This window comes from Staurois parvus, unplaced genomic scaffold (assembly GCF_062004578.1).
Source record: "Staurois parvus isolate SC_StPar_1 unplaced genomic scaffold, SC_StPar_1.0 ptg000117l, whole genome shotgun sequence".
Lineage (NCBI taxonomy): Eukaryota > Metazoa > Chordata > Amphibia > Anura > Ranidae > Staurois > Staurois parvus.
In genome coordinates, this window is record NW_028317913.1 from 628,796 (window position 1) to 647,500 (window position 18,705).

The 18,705-nt window shown below is 39.2% G+C and overlaps 2 protein-coding genes across 8 annotated transcripts in view; both read left to right on the forward strand.

Annotated features, from left to right (window-relative positions):
- EHBP1 (EH domain binding protein 1) overlaps positions 1-4,174 on the forward strand; it is a 547,128-nt gene extending 542,954 nt beyond the window's left edge. For all 7 annotated transcript variants that reach the window (XM_089671985.1, XM_089671988.1, XM_089671986.1 and 4 more), the window contains 2 exons: positions 844-958; positions 3,067-4,174. In XM_089671985.1, the coding sequence (XP_089528111.1) occupies positions 844-958; positions 3,067-3,157 (206 nt within the window). In that variant the 3' untranslated portion in view covers positions 3,158-4,174. The remainder of the gene's footprint in view (positions 1-843; positions 959-3,066) is intronic.
- Positions 4,175-8,626: 4,452 nt separating this feature from the next.
- OTX1 (orthodenticle homeobox 1) overlaps positions 8,627-18,705 on the forward strand; it is an 11,573-nt gene continuing 1,494 nt past the window's right edge. Inside the window, exons 1-4 of the mRNA XM_089671993.1 lie at positions 8,627-8,726; positions 10,506-10,734; positions 13,778-13,929; positions 18,348-18,705. The exon at positions 18,348-18,705 is cut by the window's right edge and continues 1,494 nt beyond it. Coding sequence (XP_089528119.1) covers positions 10,638-10,734; positions 13,778-13,929; positions 18,348-18,705 — 607 coding nt within the window. The 5' untranslated portion in view covers positions 8,627-8,726; positions 10,506-10,637. The remainder of the gene's footprint in view (positions 8,727-10,505; positions 10,735-13,777; positions 13,930-18,347) is intronic.

Sequence of the window (18,705 nt, forward strand, 5' to 3'; positions counted from 1 at the left end):
TACCATCCCACTGCTCAATGGATTGAAGTCTTGTGCCTGATGCCTGTCTAGCTGTGCCTTGTATGTACAGGAAAGCCAGTGAAGTGGGCTTTCTACTGCTTTATTTACAGTCACATTTTGCTGCTTTTTTGCTGGAGGGAAAAAATTAGTTGTCTCTGCTAAGCAGTCAGTTAGTATATTTACTATTACCAGTCCTAAACAGAGAATGAAAACCATTCTTATTATTATACAGGATTTATATAGCGCCAAGAGTTTGTGCTGAGCTGTACAAAATGAAGGTAGACATCACAGCTACAATACAATTTGGTAACATAGGGCCCTGCCCGTTAGAGCTTACAATCTAGGAGCAGATATGAGTGCTTTTTTCATTGCTTTAGTTTCCACAGCTTGGCCTACAAAGAATGCATTTTTGTTATAGGAACTTAAAGGTTTTATTTTTGTATAGTACGTCTGTTCTGAAGTTCTATTCATAGAAGGACACACTTCTGCAAATATACTGTGTTGTTCTCCTGCAGAAGCTGCTGTGTTACCCCTACTTTCTATCGCACATGCTTGGAACGTTACATAACTTCAGAAAGACATTTCTGATTTGTTAACTAACTGTGTGAAGGTCCATGGACAAAGCTGATTATACTAGTCCAGGCTGTACAAATTCTTCTCAGCGGGAACTGGTTGCCAGGAGTTACTGCAAACTGCAAACAATATACTGTATGCACTAACTTTGTTTTTAACGAAGCCACAAAAATCCTCGTTGTATTACACCAGAAGGTGCGGCTTATTTACAAAAGATTGACACTCCTCAACGAGCCATTTTTGTCTAATATACTGACTTGTGTTTTTCAGATTGGCAAAAAACTGAAGCCCAGAAGAGACGGGAGCAGCTTTTACTTGATGAACTGGTTATCCTGGTTAATAAACGCGATGCCTTGGTCAGAGACTTGGATGCCCAAGAAAAGGAGTAAGTTTCCACTGTCAATACCGTGCTCTTTACTGTCTTCCTGAATAGTATTCTGCCCAAAATGATCAAATACAACAATTCTAACAAAGGAAGCTGTGGATTATTGTAACCAAACGTAATTGAAATGTTTACATGACTGGTGCAACTCCCAGTATTTTTCAATAATAATAGTAATAATACAGCCACCTTCTGTTGGTATTTATCCTCTATTTTACAGGTCAGCATACAGTATGCAACTCTTGCTGTCCTTTATGTTGATACGTGAATTGTTTTATTGATACCTTTCCATTCAGTACACAGAGCTGACATGCCCATACACATTAGATGAACATTGGAGTACCAAGCAGTCTGACTGCAAAAAGATATTTTCCCAACACAAAGGGGATGATTTACTAAAACTGGAGCGTGCAAAATCTGGTGCAGCTCTGCATGGTAGCCAGTCAGCTTCTAACTTCAGCCTTCCAACTTCAGCTTGTTCAGTTAAGCTTTCACAAAAAAAAACAGAAGCTGATTGATTTCTATTCAGAGCTGTACCAGATTTTGCACTCTCCACTTTTAGTAAATCAACCCCATAGGCAGGACTGGTTGCCATTTTCTAAAATGTGTGTGCTGTAAACTGTAGCACGCTGCTTACCCATCCAGGGTCAGCTTGAAACTATACAACCTGCCCGTTAAAAAGCTCATGTGAAGATGGTCTTTTACTTTGGCCATTTGTCTTCTGAACATGTGAAAGTCTCAGGTATTTGATGGTGGGGTATCCTATATGTAGGAGCATTTTTATATCAACAGGATACATTGGAGAAAGACTATGTATAAAAGTTAAGAATTTTCTTTCAATTATTGAAATCTACAAAGGGCATTGCTCCATCTAGGTAGGTAAGGTTGTGAGGCAGAGCACCCATTGGGAAGCAGAATTTTAATAAAGTAATTCTATTAATATGAAAGGACATTATAGTATATTCTAATAGAGGTTTCAGAGGGCATCTGTGGTGGAGAACAACAGCAGGCAGATTTATTGGATAGCCTGCAGTATTACATGAGGTTCTAAAGGACAAAATGGCCCAGGTCCACCAGATATGGAGGAAATTTGTAGTAAGACCAAAACCTACTTACACGTGGCACCTTAACACTAATGGCAAAATTGGATGTACAACTCTTTAAGGAGAACAGGGTAAGAAGGCATCTATACATGGCAACAGTGTTGGGCAGTGAATGCATTTTTGTGCACAGAGGTCCAGGTCCACCATGGGCAATGAGTACAGTAGTGGACTTGGAGAATATCATACCAGGTCCCACCTAAAATTAGATTATTATCCTTTTAATATTAATTAAATAAACATGATGTTAATGGAATTCATGTTTTCTAATAGAGAATACATTCAGATGACCCTTTTTCCTCCTTTCACTTGGTCTGACGCTTTCCAAAAAACTTTCTAGTCATACAGATACGTAGAAAAGTATACAGAAGACCTCAGGCTGACAACAGCTTATAGCCAAGAAAGAAGTGTTGACATTGTTTAACACATTCAAATTCCAAAAAAACTTTACCTATGAAGGACTTTCTTGTAATAGTTATTATATTTGGTTTTGGTCACACTTGACCTCATTTACCAGTTACTAAAAAGAGGGCCTGTATTTACTGCACAGCAGCCAGTTAGATTTAAATCCATAGTGCAAAGTTAAGGCTGACAAATTAAAGTTTGACTGTAGTTTGCTGCTCTGCGGCTGTGCAGACAGTTTTTATTTCAGACTAATAATTAAGGGCCACATCTATACTTTAAAGTGGACGTATTTCCTGTATGTCTGCCACAATATAAATGCAACCCGTGAAAAGTATAAAATATAGGAAAAAGTTGGACAATATAAAGTGCACATTTTAATACAGAGGATGTGTGCATACACCTGAATGTAATCCTCCTATAGGAACCGTATACGTTATGTGATCGCTGCTTGACATTGTTGGGGGGAAGTGAGTAAAGACAACTTTGAAAAGAAGATTAACACTAAATGCATGCTTCACATTCCAGGACGGAGGGTGAAGGCTCAGGTACTCCTGTAATTTTTCCTTAAATCTCCATATTTCTCACACAGTCCTGTGTTTTTTGCAGAGCCGAGGAAGAGGAGGAACACTTGGAAAGAACCCTGGAGCAAAACAAAGGCAAAATGGCAAAGAAAGAAGAGAAGTGTGTGATGCAGTGACCGAGGCTCTGAGGAGGACACTGTTCAGGCCCCCGTAAGGGCTTGTGGGACTCAGTTAATGACTGGAAGCCCTGTAGAAACTCTATGGGAAGACTTTCAAGGAATGTTCCAAATAAACATCACTAGTTTTCTTTCTGTTTTTGGTTTGTTGCTCTATGACGTATCATTTTAACAGAACTTTGGTGTCAACATAGGCCACAAAAGCCTTTTCTCTTCTTAACGTTGCGTCAACCCTGGTGAGAGTTTGATGTCCAGGAGCCAGGCACATGTGAAGTTCAGACAGACACTGGTCACACCTAGAGGGGGGCAACTTGACCACCTGTTGTACGGGCTACCGGCTGCTCCAAGCAGCATCTCTTCCATTTTCAGCTGCATAGCAAAATACAACTGCAAGGAGGGACTTGCTTGTAGCTGAAGTTTCTTTTTATTGAGCTATGCTGGAGAACTGCGTGAATCTCCATCAATGTTTTCATCTAGTCCTGCCATTTTATAAAAATATGTAAGCTACCTACATTTTAATTTGAATGGTATACATACAATGCTATATTTACCAGTGTTTATTTCGAGCAGCTATTTTACATTATATCCTCCACAAATTATATCCATAAAAATACTGTATACGCTCAGCCAGAAAACTGACCTGTGACATAGCTTACCCAGAATCCCTTCCATACCGAGTTTGGCTGCGCAACAGCCGTTTACATTTCCCAATAAGAGGCTTTTAACCATTTGTGGGAGAAAGATATTTATTTCATGCTTTTAATTACAACTGAACCTATATGTTAGCTGATACTGCTGTTGCTATTTATTTCTGCAAACAAATTTCTGTCTTTGTCATGCCACATTGTACCGGTATGAATATATATATATATATATATATATATATATATATATATATATATATATAAAACTGTGTCCTATCAGCCTATATACATCCTGTTATATTGGTGCAACTGTTTATTTATTACAATACTGTCTCATACAGTTTTCAATAAAAGCAAAATATTTCTTACCGTTTATGCAGTTTTATTTAACTTTTTATTGAGTTTATTTTATCTTTCTGAACCTGAGTCTGTGAAAAAGCTAATATGTGCATTATTTATATATATATATATATATATGTATATGTATAATTTTTTTTCAACCCACACATATATACATAAAAATGTAAGTAAATGTCACATGAATATTTATACTTTCTGTGTGTGTAAAGATTGTTAAAATAATTTCAGGGCCACATAAAATTGATCTCAAATTTTATTTTTTTTTACATAAAAAGAAAATTCTGTTTTTTGCCCCCACTGGGTTCATATTTTATTGAACATTTTTAGAACCCTTCTCGTCTTCTAAACTGTTCTATAAGTTTCATAATATTGCATTAAAATTTGTAACACCTGAAACAAATCCTGATATTGTAACATAAGCAACCTAATACAAAAAAAGTACAAAATTCTACACACCCCTCTAATAAATGTGTTTTAAGGAAAATCAGCCTTGAACAACATCCTGTTATTTACTCCCAAAGAAAGATAGTGTGTCGTTTAATTAAATGCTGTATTCTAATAAAAAAGGCTGTCAGGACATTATCCATCCTAACTTTATTTCATCTGCTGAATAGTTGATAGTGTGGGTAGCACTTTTTGGGTATTTATCAGCCCCCTCCACACTGCTTTTTGTGTAATCATTAATCTGATATTAAGGATGTTATCTTAATAAAATTCTATGTATGTCGGTTATATGAGGACCAGAAACTCTTCACAGAGATGGATCAACATGCAAGTGAATCAATTTACAAATACCTGCAGGAAGTTTTTTCCAGGAACTTGCGAATATTAATAATAATGATCATTTTTAGAATTTAGAAGGATATTTGTGAGTATTGTAAAGTACTTCTGGTGTACAGATCGATCTTTATATGATACACAAGTCACCTCTCGCTGGATCCTCTCTACACTAATACCAATTTAGATTCTGCCCCAAACCGAGTAAGTCGGAGATCTGGGGATCCTTTATCCTCATAATAGATAGAATCTGGAGATCCTGTTATAATAGATCGGACTAGGATCATGCTGGTGATATATGAAGATGCGGACTTCGTTCTGGTTACTGGCTGCAGAAATGAAGTTGAAGTCTCTTTGGCTTCTGTAGCCGATCTGCTCTCTGGATTCTCAGTGATAAGCAATCAGCCTAATAAGTGCACAGTGTGGCAAGTCATAATAACCAATCAGAATTCATCATCTATTGATTGCAGCAAACGAAATGAGACTAATTTGCTTAAAGAAATTAAATATCAACGCTCTACTTTATGGCGTAGATAAGCTTTGGCTCCCTAAGGGCTGTGGAACTACAAGTCGCAGCATGGGGCTCTTGCAACATCAGCTCCAGCCACAGGTTACCCTAATATTCTCAGAACTATTTTTGTGTGTAGAAATAAAATGAACACTTCAGACACCTAGCCTTCAGTTCTCATATTTATCAAAAACTTAGCAGACTCTCAAACCTGAAAAATTGAATAATAAAAACAGTAATAACAAAGAGAGAAAAAAAGTGATACAAAAGTGTTTGATAGATTATTTATTTTTGGGACAAATATGTTGAAAGTTGTAAAGTAAGATTTTAAAAAAGCAAAGCTTAGTAAATAGCTGGGGAGAGCAGTGGGGGCCCCCACCCTTCCCTTCACCCTGGCACCCCCAGCTCTCCCTTACCTTGCCCGGAGTTCGCAGCGCACTCCCCACTGCTGCGCTACACAAACATCCCCCAATCAAAGGGAACAATAGAAAAAAGGAGTCGGAGGTTCTGCCCCTGCAATTTGGAAGCTTCATGAACCGTCATCCGGATCCAAGGCCAAGATGCATGAAAGAGCCCCTGGGGAGGGCAGTTTTTTTTTTCTTAGCACTCAGTCATCCCTGAAGATTGGGGGGGGGGGTGCTGTAGTGATCTGGTAGAATAAAGATCTGCTCAAGTCATCCAGGTATCAGATGGGTCCTCCCAGTAGCCAGATCCCAGCCAAGTAGATCCCAGGTGTGGAGGTGATCTGCTGGAGGCAGCCTGTATCAGTGAGATCCCAGCACAGTGGCTGCTGCAGCATCTCCTGCCCACTTGTCTTTTTATCTGCTCTATCCAGCAGCCAACTAACCAGTCTCCACAAATCCGACTACAATTTTCACTGCTTCAGACACACTAAACTTTTGTTGTTTTTTTTCCTCCTCTTCCTTTCTGCCTCCCTCCTCGTTTTTCTAAACTTCCCTTAATCCGAGGTTTATGGGCAGAGGCATTAAGAAAATTCGCCTGCAATTTGGGATTAGACAAATACTCTTATTACAAAAAGGGTTTGTGCCACTGGATAGCTTGTGAGCTGAGCAGATCAGAGCAGTGCCAGGCCAGCACAGTGTCACCAGCAGCCCCAATATTGGGGACCAGTCCTAGATAGGGCTCTCCATTCTGTGAAGGCAGATCATCTATACAGATATTACAAATCACGACTAGGAATTCCCATCCATCTCTAGACACGATCAGATGAGCAACTCCAGAGACCAGGGAGAAGATAGCAACAACCTCTAGCATAGAAAGTTCGCAGTCCTTTTTTTTTTCTTTTTTTCTTTTTAGAGAGAGTTAATTATTTTTGTGAATGAGCCGCTGAGTCTTTGTTCACAGAGAAAGTGGATTGTACAGATGAGAACCTGAACCCCCCCCCCCCCCCCAACCTTTCCTAACACCCCCCTGTACACTGATCGCCCCCAAAAATAAGTTCGATTTTATTTGCTTGCTTTGAACATCTGTCTCCTACTTTTTTTTATAAAGAAAACACTTTTGGTGATTGTCATAAATAACCCCGAAAAGTCCCAAAAATCTGCCAATACTGTCTTCTCTGTTCGTACGATGGGTGACAGCCGACAGAAGAACGACTTTAATTTTCGTTTCCCCTACAGGAGAGATTACTGAAGAAATTCTGAATGAGCCTTTGTCCAGGAAAAGTATTTGACACTGATTTTATAATCATGATTAATAAATCTCTGAAAGCCCCCTTTAATATATATATATATATATATATATATATGTGTGTGTGTGTGTGTGTATATATATATATATATGTGTGTGTGTGTGTGTATATATATATGTGTGTGTGTGTGTGTATATATATATATATATATATATGTGTGTGTGTCAGAGGATAAGTCCCATCTTTTAAGTGATCTAATAATAATTGTAGGATTCATACCTAAGAACACACAACAATTCTTTCTGGTTATCTGGATACCTTGTGAGCTGATCAGATTGGTTTTAGTTTTATGATTTATTTTATAATCAAAATTAGTTTTATCCTTGATTTTATAATCATCACTGGATTTATAATTGATCTTAAAGCCATGATTGGTTATATCGTTTATTGTATAGTCATGATTATTCCTATAAGACCCCTTTTAATATAAAAAAAAAAACATTTTAGGTTAGAGGATAATTCCCAACTTTTAAGTAATCTATTATTATTAATACCTAAGAATACGCAGTTTAATCCTTTCTAGTTATTTGGATATCTTGTCAGCTGACCAGATTGGTTTTATCATTGATTTTATAGTCATGATTGCTTCTATCATTGATTTTATAGTCATGATTGCTTTTATCATTGATTTTATAGTCATGATTATTCCTAAAAGACCCCTTTTAATATATAAACAAATGTGTTTTAGGTCAGAGGATAAGTCCCATCCTTTAAGAGATCTAATATTAATAGTAGTATTCACATCTAATAATAAGAATACACAACAATTATCCTTTCCTAGTTATTTGATTAGTTTATTACATAAAACATACAGCAAACTGATTACATCCTTCTTCTTTTATAATAGAATTCAATGTACCTTCTCCATAGAATACGTTATAAACAGAGATCGACAGACGATAACGAATTATTTTGTAGTAAGACTGTAGTGAAATGCTGTCCAATATTTCCTTTCTACGTTTGTTATGACCGATGACTATATTATCATTTTATTTATTTGTTATGAATTGCTGGTCGGCGATCGGAGTAAATAAAACACAAGCTTGGGGATGTCGTGAACTTTAATTGGCAGAATACTGAAATGGATTCGATGGTAATGATAGGCCAGTATTAAGTTTTCTGCAGTCCTATAAATCAGATCTAATAATAGAGGTGATGTGTGTTTCACTTTGTTGTCTTTGAATATATATTAGAGATCAGTCCTGAGTGTGGGATGTTGTCCCTCACTGTGACTTGTATCAGTCCCTGTGTGTTCTGTCTCTGGGCTGACACTACTCTATACAGTCAATCCAGTTCCCCTCTCCTGTGTCTCCCTCGTATTCCGTACACAGCCAGCTCAGTATAGATCCGGGAGGCGTGTACAGGCCAAGTCCTAGCTCGCCGCGCCATTGGCTCGCAGGCCTGTCAGTCTCGGTGGACGCCGGCGCTGATTGGTGAAGGCGCACGGCTACGCGGCCGCCCCTTGCTCACTTACAAGGGGTAGGGCAAGAGGAGGGTGATCAATCTTCATCAGTCCACATTTCCAATCACCTAAAGCGCCCGGCGTACGACAACTACTCTTCCGACAAGGTAAATCACTTGATTTATACCCTCTGCCTGGCCTGACAGCCGGCTAGTCCCTGTAGGAGCGAAGTTGTGATTGGGATGGGGAGGGGGAGCAGAGGCTGAACACTGGGATCTTCTACAGACCTGCGATCGCCCCAGACAAGAGCCATCTGGGGGTGAAGGTGGCCTCGATAGGGGTGGAAGTGGCCCCGATGGGTGAGAGTAGAGCCCACTTTGCTGCCTCCATGCCATCATGGCACTGCATAAACTTCCATGGAGAGGAATCGTCTCACCTGAACTGATCTCCTGTTTGTTTTGAGTCTTCCTCTTCCCCCCCCCCCCTCCTCCTCCTCGGGATTATACAACAGGGCAGGTCCACTTGCCAAAAAACTTTCTAAACAGAAGGATCGCCATGTTCCAGGCTGGATGAGGTGCTGGACTGCAGTATACATGGTGATCGGGGGGTGTGTGGGGTTATTGTATCTGTGTGTGTCCACAGCACATCCACCTGGCTGGAGTAAGTTATGTAAATGGAATGCTTGTGTGCGATCTCCATTCATTAATGCTGGCTGGAGGGGGCATTAGCCTATCAATGGGGGCCATCTGCAAAATGTTTACGTGGAAAATAAATTCCAGGTGCTCGGATCTCCCGAATTGGTCCATATGTAAAGTGGGGTGATTGTGGCCGGCCGGGATCGGGGGGGGGGGGGGTTAAATCCAGAGATTTGTAGATTTGGGGGAATAAAAAAAACAAAAACAAACGTGTATTCTGTAGGAGGACCCAGGCCGGGCAGCTGTCAGTCCAGGAGGTGCTGAAAGTCGGTGCCTGATCATTATTAATAAATATCTGGGGTAGTTTTATTATTAATAAATATCTGGGGTGGGGGTTGTTCTTTTTTTTTTCTTTTTTTAAATATCTGGGGTGGGGGTTGTTTTGTTTTTAAATTATAAATATTTAGGGGTGAGGGTTTTATTTTAAATAATAAATATCTGGGGTGGAAGTAGTTTTATTATTAATAAATATCTGGAGTGGGGGTAGTTTTATTAATAATAAATATCTGGGTGGGGGTAGTTTTTATTATTAAGAAATATCTGGAGGGGGGGCAGTGTTTATTATTAGTAAATATCTGGAGTGGGGGTAGTTTTATTATTAAGAAATATCTAGAGTGGGGGCAGTGTTTATTATTAGTAAATATCTGGCATGGGGGTAGTTTTTATTATTAGTAAATATCTGGGGCAGGGATATTTTTTTATTAAATATTTTGGGTGAGGGTATTTTTTTATTTTAGATTTCGAGTGGTTTTTTTCTATTAAATATTTGGAGTGGGGGTAGTTTTTTAAATTAAATATTAGGCGTGGAGGTAGTTTTTTTTATTAAATATTAGGCGTGGGGGTAGTTCTTATTTTCAAAAGACCAAATTACATTATTTTTGTTTATTTTTGCTGTTGGTTAAAAATAGTTTTTCTTTTTCAACGAGAAAACAAAGTCTAATTTCTTGTAGAAAGTACACATTGTGATCTTTTGAATCTTAAAAAAATAAAAAAAGATGTAACTTTCATACTTTAGACTGCCCATGAAAAGTATATTCTGGACTTGCTGGTCTTTCCTGAAAGTGAAATTGCTGGGGGCTCCAAGTGAGAGGGCAGTTCTCCCCTGGTTGGTGCTGGAGCACTGGCGGGACTCAGGAGGTCGGTGCTGTAGCACTGGCTGGGTTCAGGGGGATCAGTGCTGCAGAAGTTCAGGGGTGTCGGTGCTTTTATTTTCTTCCTGTTGCAATTAATTAGGATTTGTTTTTGTTCCAGGGTTTAGAGAGATCTACTTGGAGGACAAAAAGGAAAGAAAAAGAGGAAAAGAAAGTTTTATCGGTGTGAAGACAATACAAGGACAACAAACTGAGTGTGTGGATTAATCGGGACTCCCGTCCAGCTGTTAGCATGATGTCATACCTCAAACAACCCCCCTATAGCATGAATGGATTGGGGCTCACGGGACCCGCCATGGATCTGCTGCACCCATCTGTGGGGTACCCAGGTAAGCCCCCCTGTACAGGGTTCTCCAGGCCCCAGTCCTGCTCTGTGTTAATTCTAATGATTGGAATATTAGGCTGACCATACATTATACAATTTTCTTCTTTATTTCCTTTATATTTACCTTCAACTATGTAGTACAAGGGCCTGCCTGACTGCATACAAAGTGTTTACGTTTGACCTCATATTATATGTTTTTGGTAAATCTAAAGAAAATGTATACAAACAGATTGTATAATGTATGGCCAGCCCTATCATAGATTTATTCCTCTGACATTTTTTCAACAACTTTTGCTTTGTTATAGGATATTTCTTTTCATAGCCTGGATCTTACTATAAATGAGTAATCCACTTTTATTATTTGAATTTCTCCTATTACTTTATTAGTAGATATTTCTCTCTTTGCTGACGTTTAAAGGTCACATTTTTTTTAAATGTGAATCATTTTGTTTCTGCGATCCTTCAGAATAATCCCTGTACGGTATAATAATTGGTCTGATTATCAGAATGACTTTCCAGTCTGTAAAAGTCAGATATGCAGCTTACAGAAATCGTTTAATAGAAACACTGAAGCATTGCAGATCCTAGAAATAGTTTATTGGGGGAAAGAAAGAGATTGCAGAGTGAATGAGTTCTCAGATGTCCTATACATGTATGTTGGCTGTGACATGAAGCAGACCCAATAATTGTACATGTGATGATGTATGTCGGGTAGTCGAGGGTGAGTTCATTGCGAAATATTGAGAATCTAATATCCCATAAAATAGCCCCCAGTCTATAGTTGGGTCCTATGGAGGACTAGTGTATGAAGTCCTGTATTCACTTCCATCCCATCGCAGGTAAGCTCACCTGAGGAAATCTACTACCAGGAGGAAGGGCCTACATCCCTCCATACAGCCCGATCTCTGGATTCGGCCATCTTTAGACTTTTCAAAGTTTTATCATAAGTTGTGGAGGGTCAGCGAACGCATAAAAGCGCCGCGTTTAATTCTCTCCACTTTATTATGTACTTCTAGAGCATGAAACCGACAACTCTGAATTATTATAGAGCTCTGGATTTGTGGGCGATTAATTGCAGGGACTCCCAGAGTGGTCAGCCAGGTAGCGCCATGTGTAGCATATTCATTAACAGGAGCTTGGCATTTGTCGCAGGGCGGCTGACTTCTATATAGAGGTGGCCGACTAGTTCTGATCCAAATCCATCCCGAGGGCGGACTTCTCCCCGGATTCATAGAAGACCTAAGATCTAATATTTCCCACCATATCTCTCGTCTCTGCTTCATTTTCAGAATTCAATATTCAGACCACAGGAAAACTTTCACTTCTTGTGAACAAATTAAAAATACAGCAACGTGTTCGATTTCTTACAGCCGATTAAAATCTTCTTATGAGTCCATAACCTGGGATTGTGTCGATTTTAATCGCTGAAGATTCTTGTCATTATTTGACATTTATACATCATGTGCCCATGGAAATGTCTAAATCGCTGTATAATAATATATTGATCCCAGGCACAATCTGGGGCGTTATAGGGTATATGTTATGTATTTGGATATTTATTGTCCGACTCTTTAGTGGAAGAAAAAAAAAAAAAAAAAAAAAAAAAAAAATATATATATATATATATATATATATATATATATATATATATATATATATATATATATATATATATGTGTGTGTGCATATGTAGTTACAGCTTGATTTGAGTGTGTGTGTATGTATATATATATGTGTGTGTGTGTGTGTGTGTGTGTGTGTCTGTATGTATATATATATAATATATGTGTATGTATGTATGTATGTATATATATATATATATATATATATACACATTTATATAGGGTATATTTTAGGCATTTAGCAGCTTCATGTTTGACTGCTTGTCAAAAAATATATATATTTGGGTATATTTCATGTATTTAAAAGTTTCTTGTTTGACTCCTTAAGAAAAAAATATATATGTATATTTTATGTATTTAATAGTTTCATGTCTGTCTTGGTTAAGAAAAAAATAATTATTTTGGGTATATTTCATGTATTTAAAAGTTTCTTGTTGACTCCTTATTTAAGAAAAAAAAAAAATATATATATATATATATATATATTTGGGTATATTTTATGTATTGAGCAGTTTCATGTTTGACTTCTTGTTTAAGAAAAAAAATATTTTAGGTATATTTCATGTATTTAAAAGTTTCTTGTTGACTTCTTACTTAAGAAAAAAAATGTAGGGTATATTTCATGTATTTAAAAGTTTCTTGTCTGACTTCTGATTTAAGAAAAAAAAATATTTTGAGTATATTTTATGTATTTAAAAGTTTCTTGTCTGACTTCTTAATTAAGAAAATGATATTCTGCCAGATATATACTGTTTATGTTGTGTAAGAGCAAGTTTGGTCTTCCCTGTGTATAGTACACATCTGTATTCTGTATATTTCCTTCGGTTGTAAAACCATTACTGTTATTAAATATCTACATAATGTGAAGTGATGACAAATAAATGAGAGGAAGCCAACAGTTTTTAGACTCTGCAAAATCCTTAATTAAAAATCTAAAGTACATTGAATGGTGTTTATATATTAAAAAAATAAAATGTACTTGCAAAAATAATATATATAATTATAGTAATTTAGTATACATATACATTATTTAGTATGCTATTCTATTTAGCATGTACATTTTAGTTTCTGTATTAATTCTAGATCAGGGTTTCCCAACTCTATCATTATCTGAATCTTCTCGCAAAATGATTTTTGATCCAGTACCCCTTGGTGTGGTTTTATTATTTATTACCAGCACACCTACTTGTTTAACTCGTTATGAATTTTTTAGGTGAAAATACATACATCTGGAAATGATACCAGGTATTTTATATATGATTTATCATTAGTTAAACTTCTGATAAATATAAGGTGTATAGCCCCCCTCCCCCCAGGTGCGGGTTGGCTGGTTGGGAAGCCCAGCTGTAGACGGTCAGGTAGGAGCCTGCTGTAGATCCAATGTGTGTGTAGTGACTGATGGCTGTGCACTGTGTCCCCCCCCAGCCACCCCTCGGAAGCAGCGCCGGGAGCGCACCACCTTCACGCGCTCCCAGCTGGACGTCCTGGAGGCGCTGTTCGCCAAGACGCGATACCCGGACATCTTCATGCGGGAGGAGGTGGCCCTGAAGATCAACCTGCCGGAGTCCCGCGTTCAGGTGCGTTCAGCCTGCCCGGGAGTGTCTTCAGTTCTTCCTCTGATTGCTCCCTATCATTTCTCCTCTCATTTCATCACTAAGGCCTCTTCTACAACGTTTTTTTTAATGTGCTATAAATCGGTCATCTCCACTGCAAGAGAGAACTTATTAGGAGCCCCTTTGGGCTCCAAGTGAATTTATGAGACGCTGTCTACTATGGAAGAACAGGGATGGGCACCCTACACCATAGACGAGGACTGTGGTCTGTCCAATCTGCTGACATGTGGAGGCCATTAGGTTCAAGGCGCCCAGAGCCATCCTTCACTGCTCATGTCTGCTGGAGGTGTCACTTGGTTTCTGTAGGTGTGGCCAAGACTGGCTCCAGAAAGTCTGTGGGACAGTGAAGGAGGGTGTGTAGACTTGGGGCCTCTTTATCAGGGTGTCCTAAAGCATGGCTTGGCATCACACAAGTGCCAACAAGTAGATGGTAGGCTGGCAGATCACATGGGCTCTACATGCAAGAACTAAGTTGATAGGAAATCTAGATCGGCATGAATGTGGCGCCCCCTGCAGGAAATGAAGTGTGGCTGAGACCATCATGCAGCATAAGTCATGGGGCTGGTTTAACTGGCCAGGCTTGAGGTTGAGGTTTGAGATTGATCTCCGGGAACCTCATGGAGATAGAAGTCCCAATCTACAAAGTTTTGTTGTTGTTGTTGTAATAACTTTATGTAAACGTCCGAACCGTCTATATCTGGATAAAATATTTGTAGCTTTCTGATGCAATGGTTGATCAGGTTGCACATGTATATATGACACTTCTTTAATAGACCTCAAAACCTGTCATCAAAGTGTAAATTATTCAGTTCCCAGTCCACCCCGGGAGGGTGTTAGATGCTCCATTCATCAGTGCCCATCTGCCTGGCTCTCCATGTTTTCTCTCTAAAGTTTGTCTTTCCAAGAACGTTTTTTTTTCTTAGAGAGTTCATACAAATCGGATCAAACGACTTATTCATTGGGGTGTGGGGGCTTGGAGTTTGGATTTCACTTATTTAGTAATTATTGAGTTTACTAAATATTTGCAGAATTCTAATGGTAAAGCTGTGTATCTCGATGTATGATCTATAATTGGATTTCCTAACCTGGAGGGAATGGTTGTCTGCAAACTGGAGGATCTCCTAAACAGAGACACAGGACAGTTTTTGTTGTCTGTGCCCATCCAGCTTTCAGATCCCTGGGGGTCCCATAGAGAGTGTGGCCAGCCCTACCTGATCTGGGGAGGGTTGGGGGGTCACAGCTCCCACTTTTCACAATCTGTCCCTGTACTTTTGACTGCTAAGGAATGATATTGGTGGATCATCTGTAAACGAATATTGTTTCCGAGAGTTTGGTATACACTGGCTTTCACTACACCTGATCAATGTACCTTACAGATAACCATGGCAATGTTATGAGAACTTCTTACATTTTATGGCCATTTTGCTAAGCTTGATATTCAACGCAGGGATGGGACTTTTTTGTAATGTCCTAGGGCTAGTTCACACTAGATGCTGCCCAGTGCATTTTTTTCCTGCATACGAAATAAATGCGCAGTGTTTTCCATGTATTCCAATGGCCCTAGTTCACACTAGTGCAGTCAGTTCCAGTCTGTTTCTGGTGCAGAAAAATAAAGTAGAACATGCTGCATTTTTTCGTCACAGAACTGTACTGGAACATAGCAAACTGCATCAAAACTGAACCGGAAAAGAGTGTGGTGTGAACTGTAAGCAAAAACTTATCCATCATGCATCTGGAGTGCGTTTTTGTAGTGTGAACTGGCCCTTACCGTGATGGAAATTTCATGATCAATTTAATTTAATTTTCACTTGTTTTATTTATGTATTTAAAATTATAATACACACTAGACGTTGTATGTGCCATAATTTACTTGGTGCAGAGAAGTGCTGTGCAGGGTGACCAGAGTCTGATAAGACCATCATCAGCCCAGGTCTGCGACACTTCTTTCTATTAGCCCCCCCCCCCCCAATTCCTTTATAGAATTTGATTACTGCAGGAGAGCAGACATGGCATGGTGCATGGCATGGTGCATAGAATGGTGCATAGAATGGTACATGGCATAGTGCATAGCATGGTGCATAGTGCATAGATTGATACATGGCATGGTATGGTACATGGCATGATGCATGGAATGGTACATGGCATAGTGCATAGCATGGTGCATAGATTGATACATGGCATGATGCATGGAATGGTACATGGCATAGTGCATAGCATGGTGCATAGATTGATACATGGCATGATGCATGGCATGGTGCATGGAATGGTACATGGCATAGTGCATAGCATGGTGCATAGATTGATACATGGCATGATGCATGGAATGGTGCATGGAATGGTACATGGCATGGTGCATGGAATGGTACATGGCATGGTGCATGGAATGGTACATATGGCATGGTGCGGTCACTATAAATGTGAATCGTGCGATAATGCTCCTCTGTGTGTGAGGACTCCTGAATCATAGATCTATTATTGGTTACTCAAGGGTTAGAACTGATTTTGATTAAAGTATTTGTAATGAACGAAGACTTCTTATATCCGTGTAATTCCTATAATAGATCCTTACTCCACTTTTACAATTCTTGCTCCTCTGGCTAATGACAGTAATATAGGATGCTGGTTCAAGTGTAGGCTTTATCTTTATAGAGGATATGGATTACAGTTATAATTACATTCCTAGTTCATTTTGATTATTTCCTTTAAACTTTCACGATGGATCAGTGCAGGTACTGTCAGTGAGCAGTGATCCTCCTATGCTGGGTGATCACTGTTCTAGTACCTGCACTATGGGGGTCAGCTACTTCTTATTCTTTGGGTAATAAATCTCCCTGGAAGCTGATATGGAGTGATGACTGCATTTCATGATTCCTCTGTTCCAGTATTAGATTTATCAGGTTTATAATAATAATAATAATGTGTCTTGGGACAATTATTATCCCTTTGTTTATAGTGCTCCTTGTATAAGTTGTTCTTCATGTGATCACTATTTTACTAGTGCCTCCAGTTCTGTGACCCCAGACAAACTTTATAAAGAGGAATAGTACATAGTGACACAATGAATCTCCCCACTAGTGTAATATTCCTGTGTGATAAAACATGCCTAATATTCCTCTGTATAATAATCCCTCCTGCAGTAACATTTATTTATTTAGATCCTAGTAAGAAGTTGTGTTCTTTATTACTTAGGAATAGACTTGTACACACTAGCAGTGATGTTTAATGCTCACTTCTACTGTGGGGGGGTTATTTACTAAAACCGGAGAGTGCAAAGTCTGGTGCAGCTCTGCATAGAAACCAATCAGCTTCCAGTTTTTATTGCCAAAGTTTAAATATACAAACTGAAGTTAGAATCTGACTGGCTACCATGCACAGCTGCACCAGATTCTGAGTGCACCAGTTTTAGTAAATCTCCCCCTCTGTGTGTTATAATCCTCGTAGTAACCTTCTGTTATGATGTCTTTATGTTTCCTGTAAGGAACTTTAGCCATCAAAGTCCAGGAATCTTTAGAACATAATAATAATAAATCTGTACTTTGAGTAATGTTTGTGTTATAATCGAATTCCTCTGTTTTATAATATTCCTTGTAGTAATCATCTGTTTTGTGATGTTCTTATGTTTCTTGTAAGTTAGTGTTAGCCCCCCAGCTTCCAGTAATATCTATAACCTAGGAATGGCAAGTGTACACACTGACAGTGAGGATTAAAGCTCCCATTTGAGTTCTGTTCCTGTGGGTTTTAATACTCCTATTATTTCTCTGTATTGTAATGTTCCTTATAGTTGCAGTTTGTAATGTGGTGTTCTGTTTCTTAGTCCCCCAACTCCCAGTCATGTTTATACCCTAGGAACAGACCCTGTACCCTCTGGCAGTGACAGTGAGGATTAATGTCCCCATCTGAGTAATATTCCTGGGTGTTCTCAGTTTATTATTTCCCTTTTATAATAATCCTTGTAGACACTTTGCTTTGTGGTAGTATGTTACTTGTAAGGAGCATTAGTCCCTCAACTTCCATGAATCTGTATAATATGGAAATAATTCCATACACACTGACAGTGAGGATTAATGTTCCCATTATGAAAATATTCTTATTACAATCTTCTTATTCCTCTGTTTTGTCATTCCTTGTAGTCACAGTCTTCTTTGTGGTCTTATGTTTATCCTAAGGATCGCTAGTCCCCCAACTTCCAGGATTCTTTATAACCTGGGCATAGATCTGCACTCTGACAGTGAGGATTAATGTTCCTTTTCTGAGTGTTAATGCTGTGGGTTATAATACTCCTATTATTCCTCTGTATTGATGTTCTCTTCTAGTATTTACAGTAGTCTCGTACATTAATAATAGTCCCATTAATGATGATCTCGTTCCTCTGTGTACCGCAGGTCTGGTTTAAGAACCGCCGCGCTAAGTGCCGGCAGCAACAGCAACAGCAGAGCAGCACCGCGGGGGCCAAGAGCCGGCCGGCCAAGAAGAAGTGCAGCCCCGCCCGGGAGAGCTCTGGATCGGAGAGCAGCGGTCAGTTCACCCCACCCGCAGTGTCCAGCTCCGGCTCTTCATCCTCCTCCTCCTCCTCCAGTTCCAACTCCTCCGGGAACCCCAGCCTAGGAGCAGCGTTGAATGGAAGTACTCCTATAGCCTCTTCCATCTGGAGCCCCGCCTCTATCTCCCCAGGCACTGGCCCCGCCCCTGGCTCCGCGTCCGACCCACTAGGACCCGGAAGCGCCTCTTGCATGCAGCGCT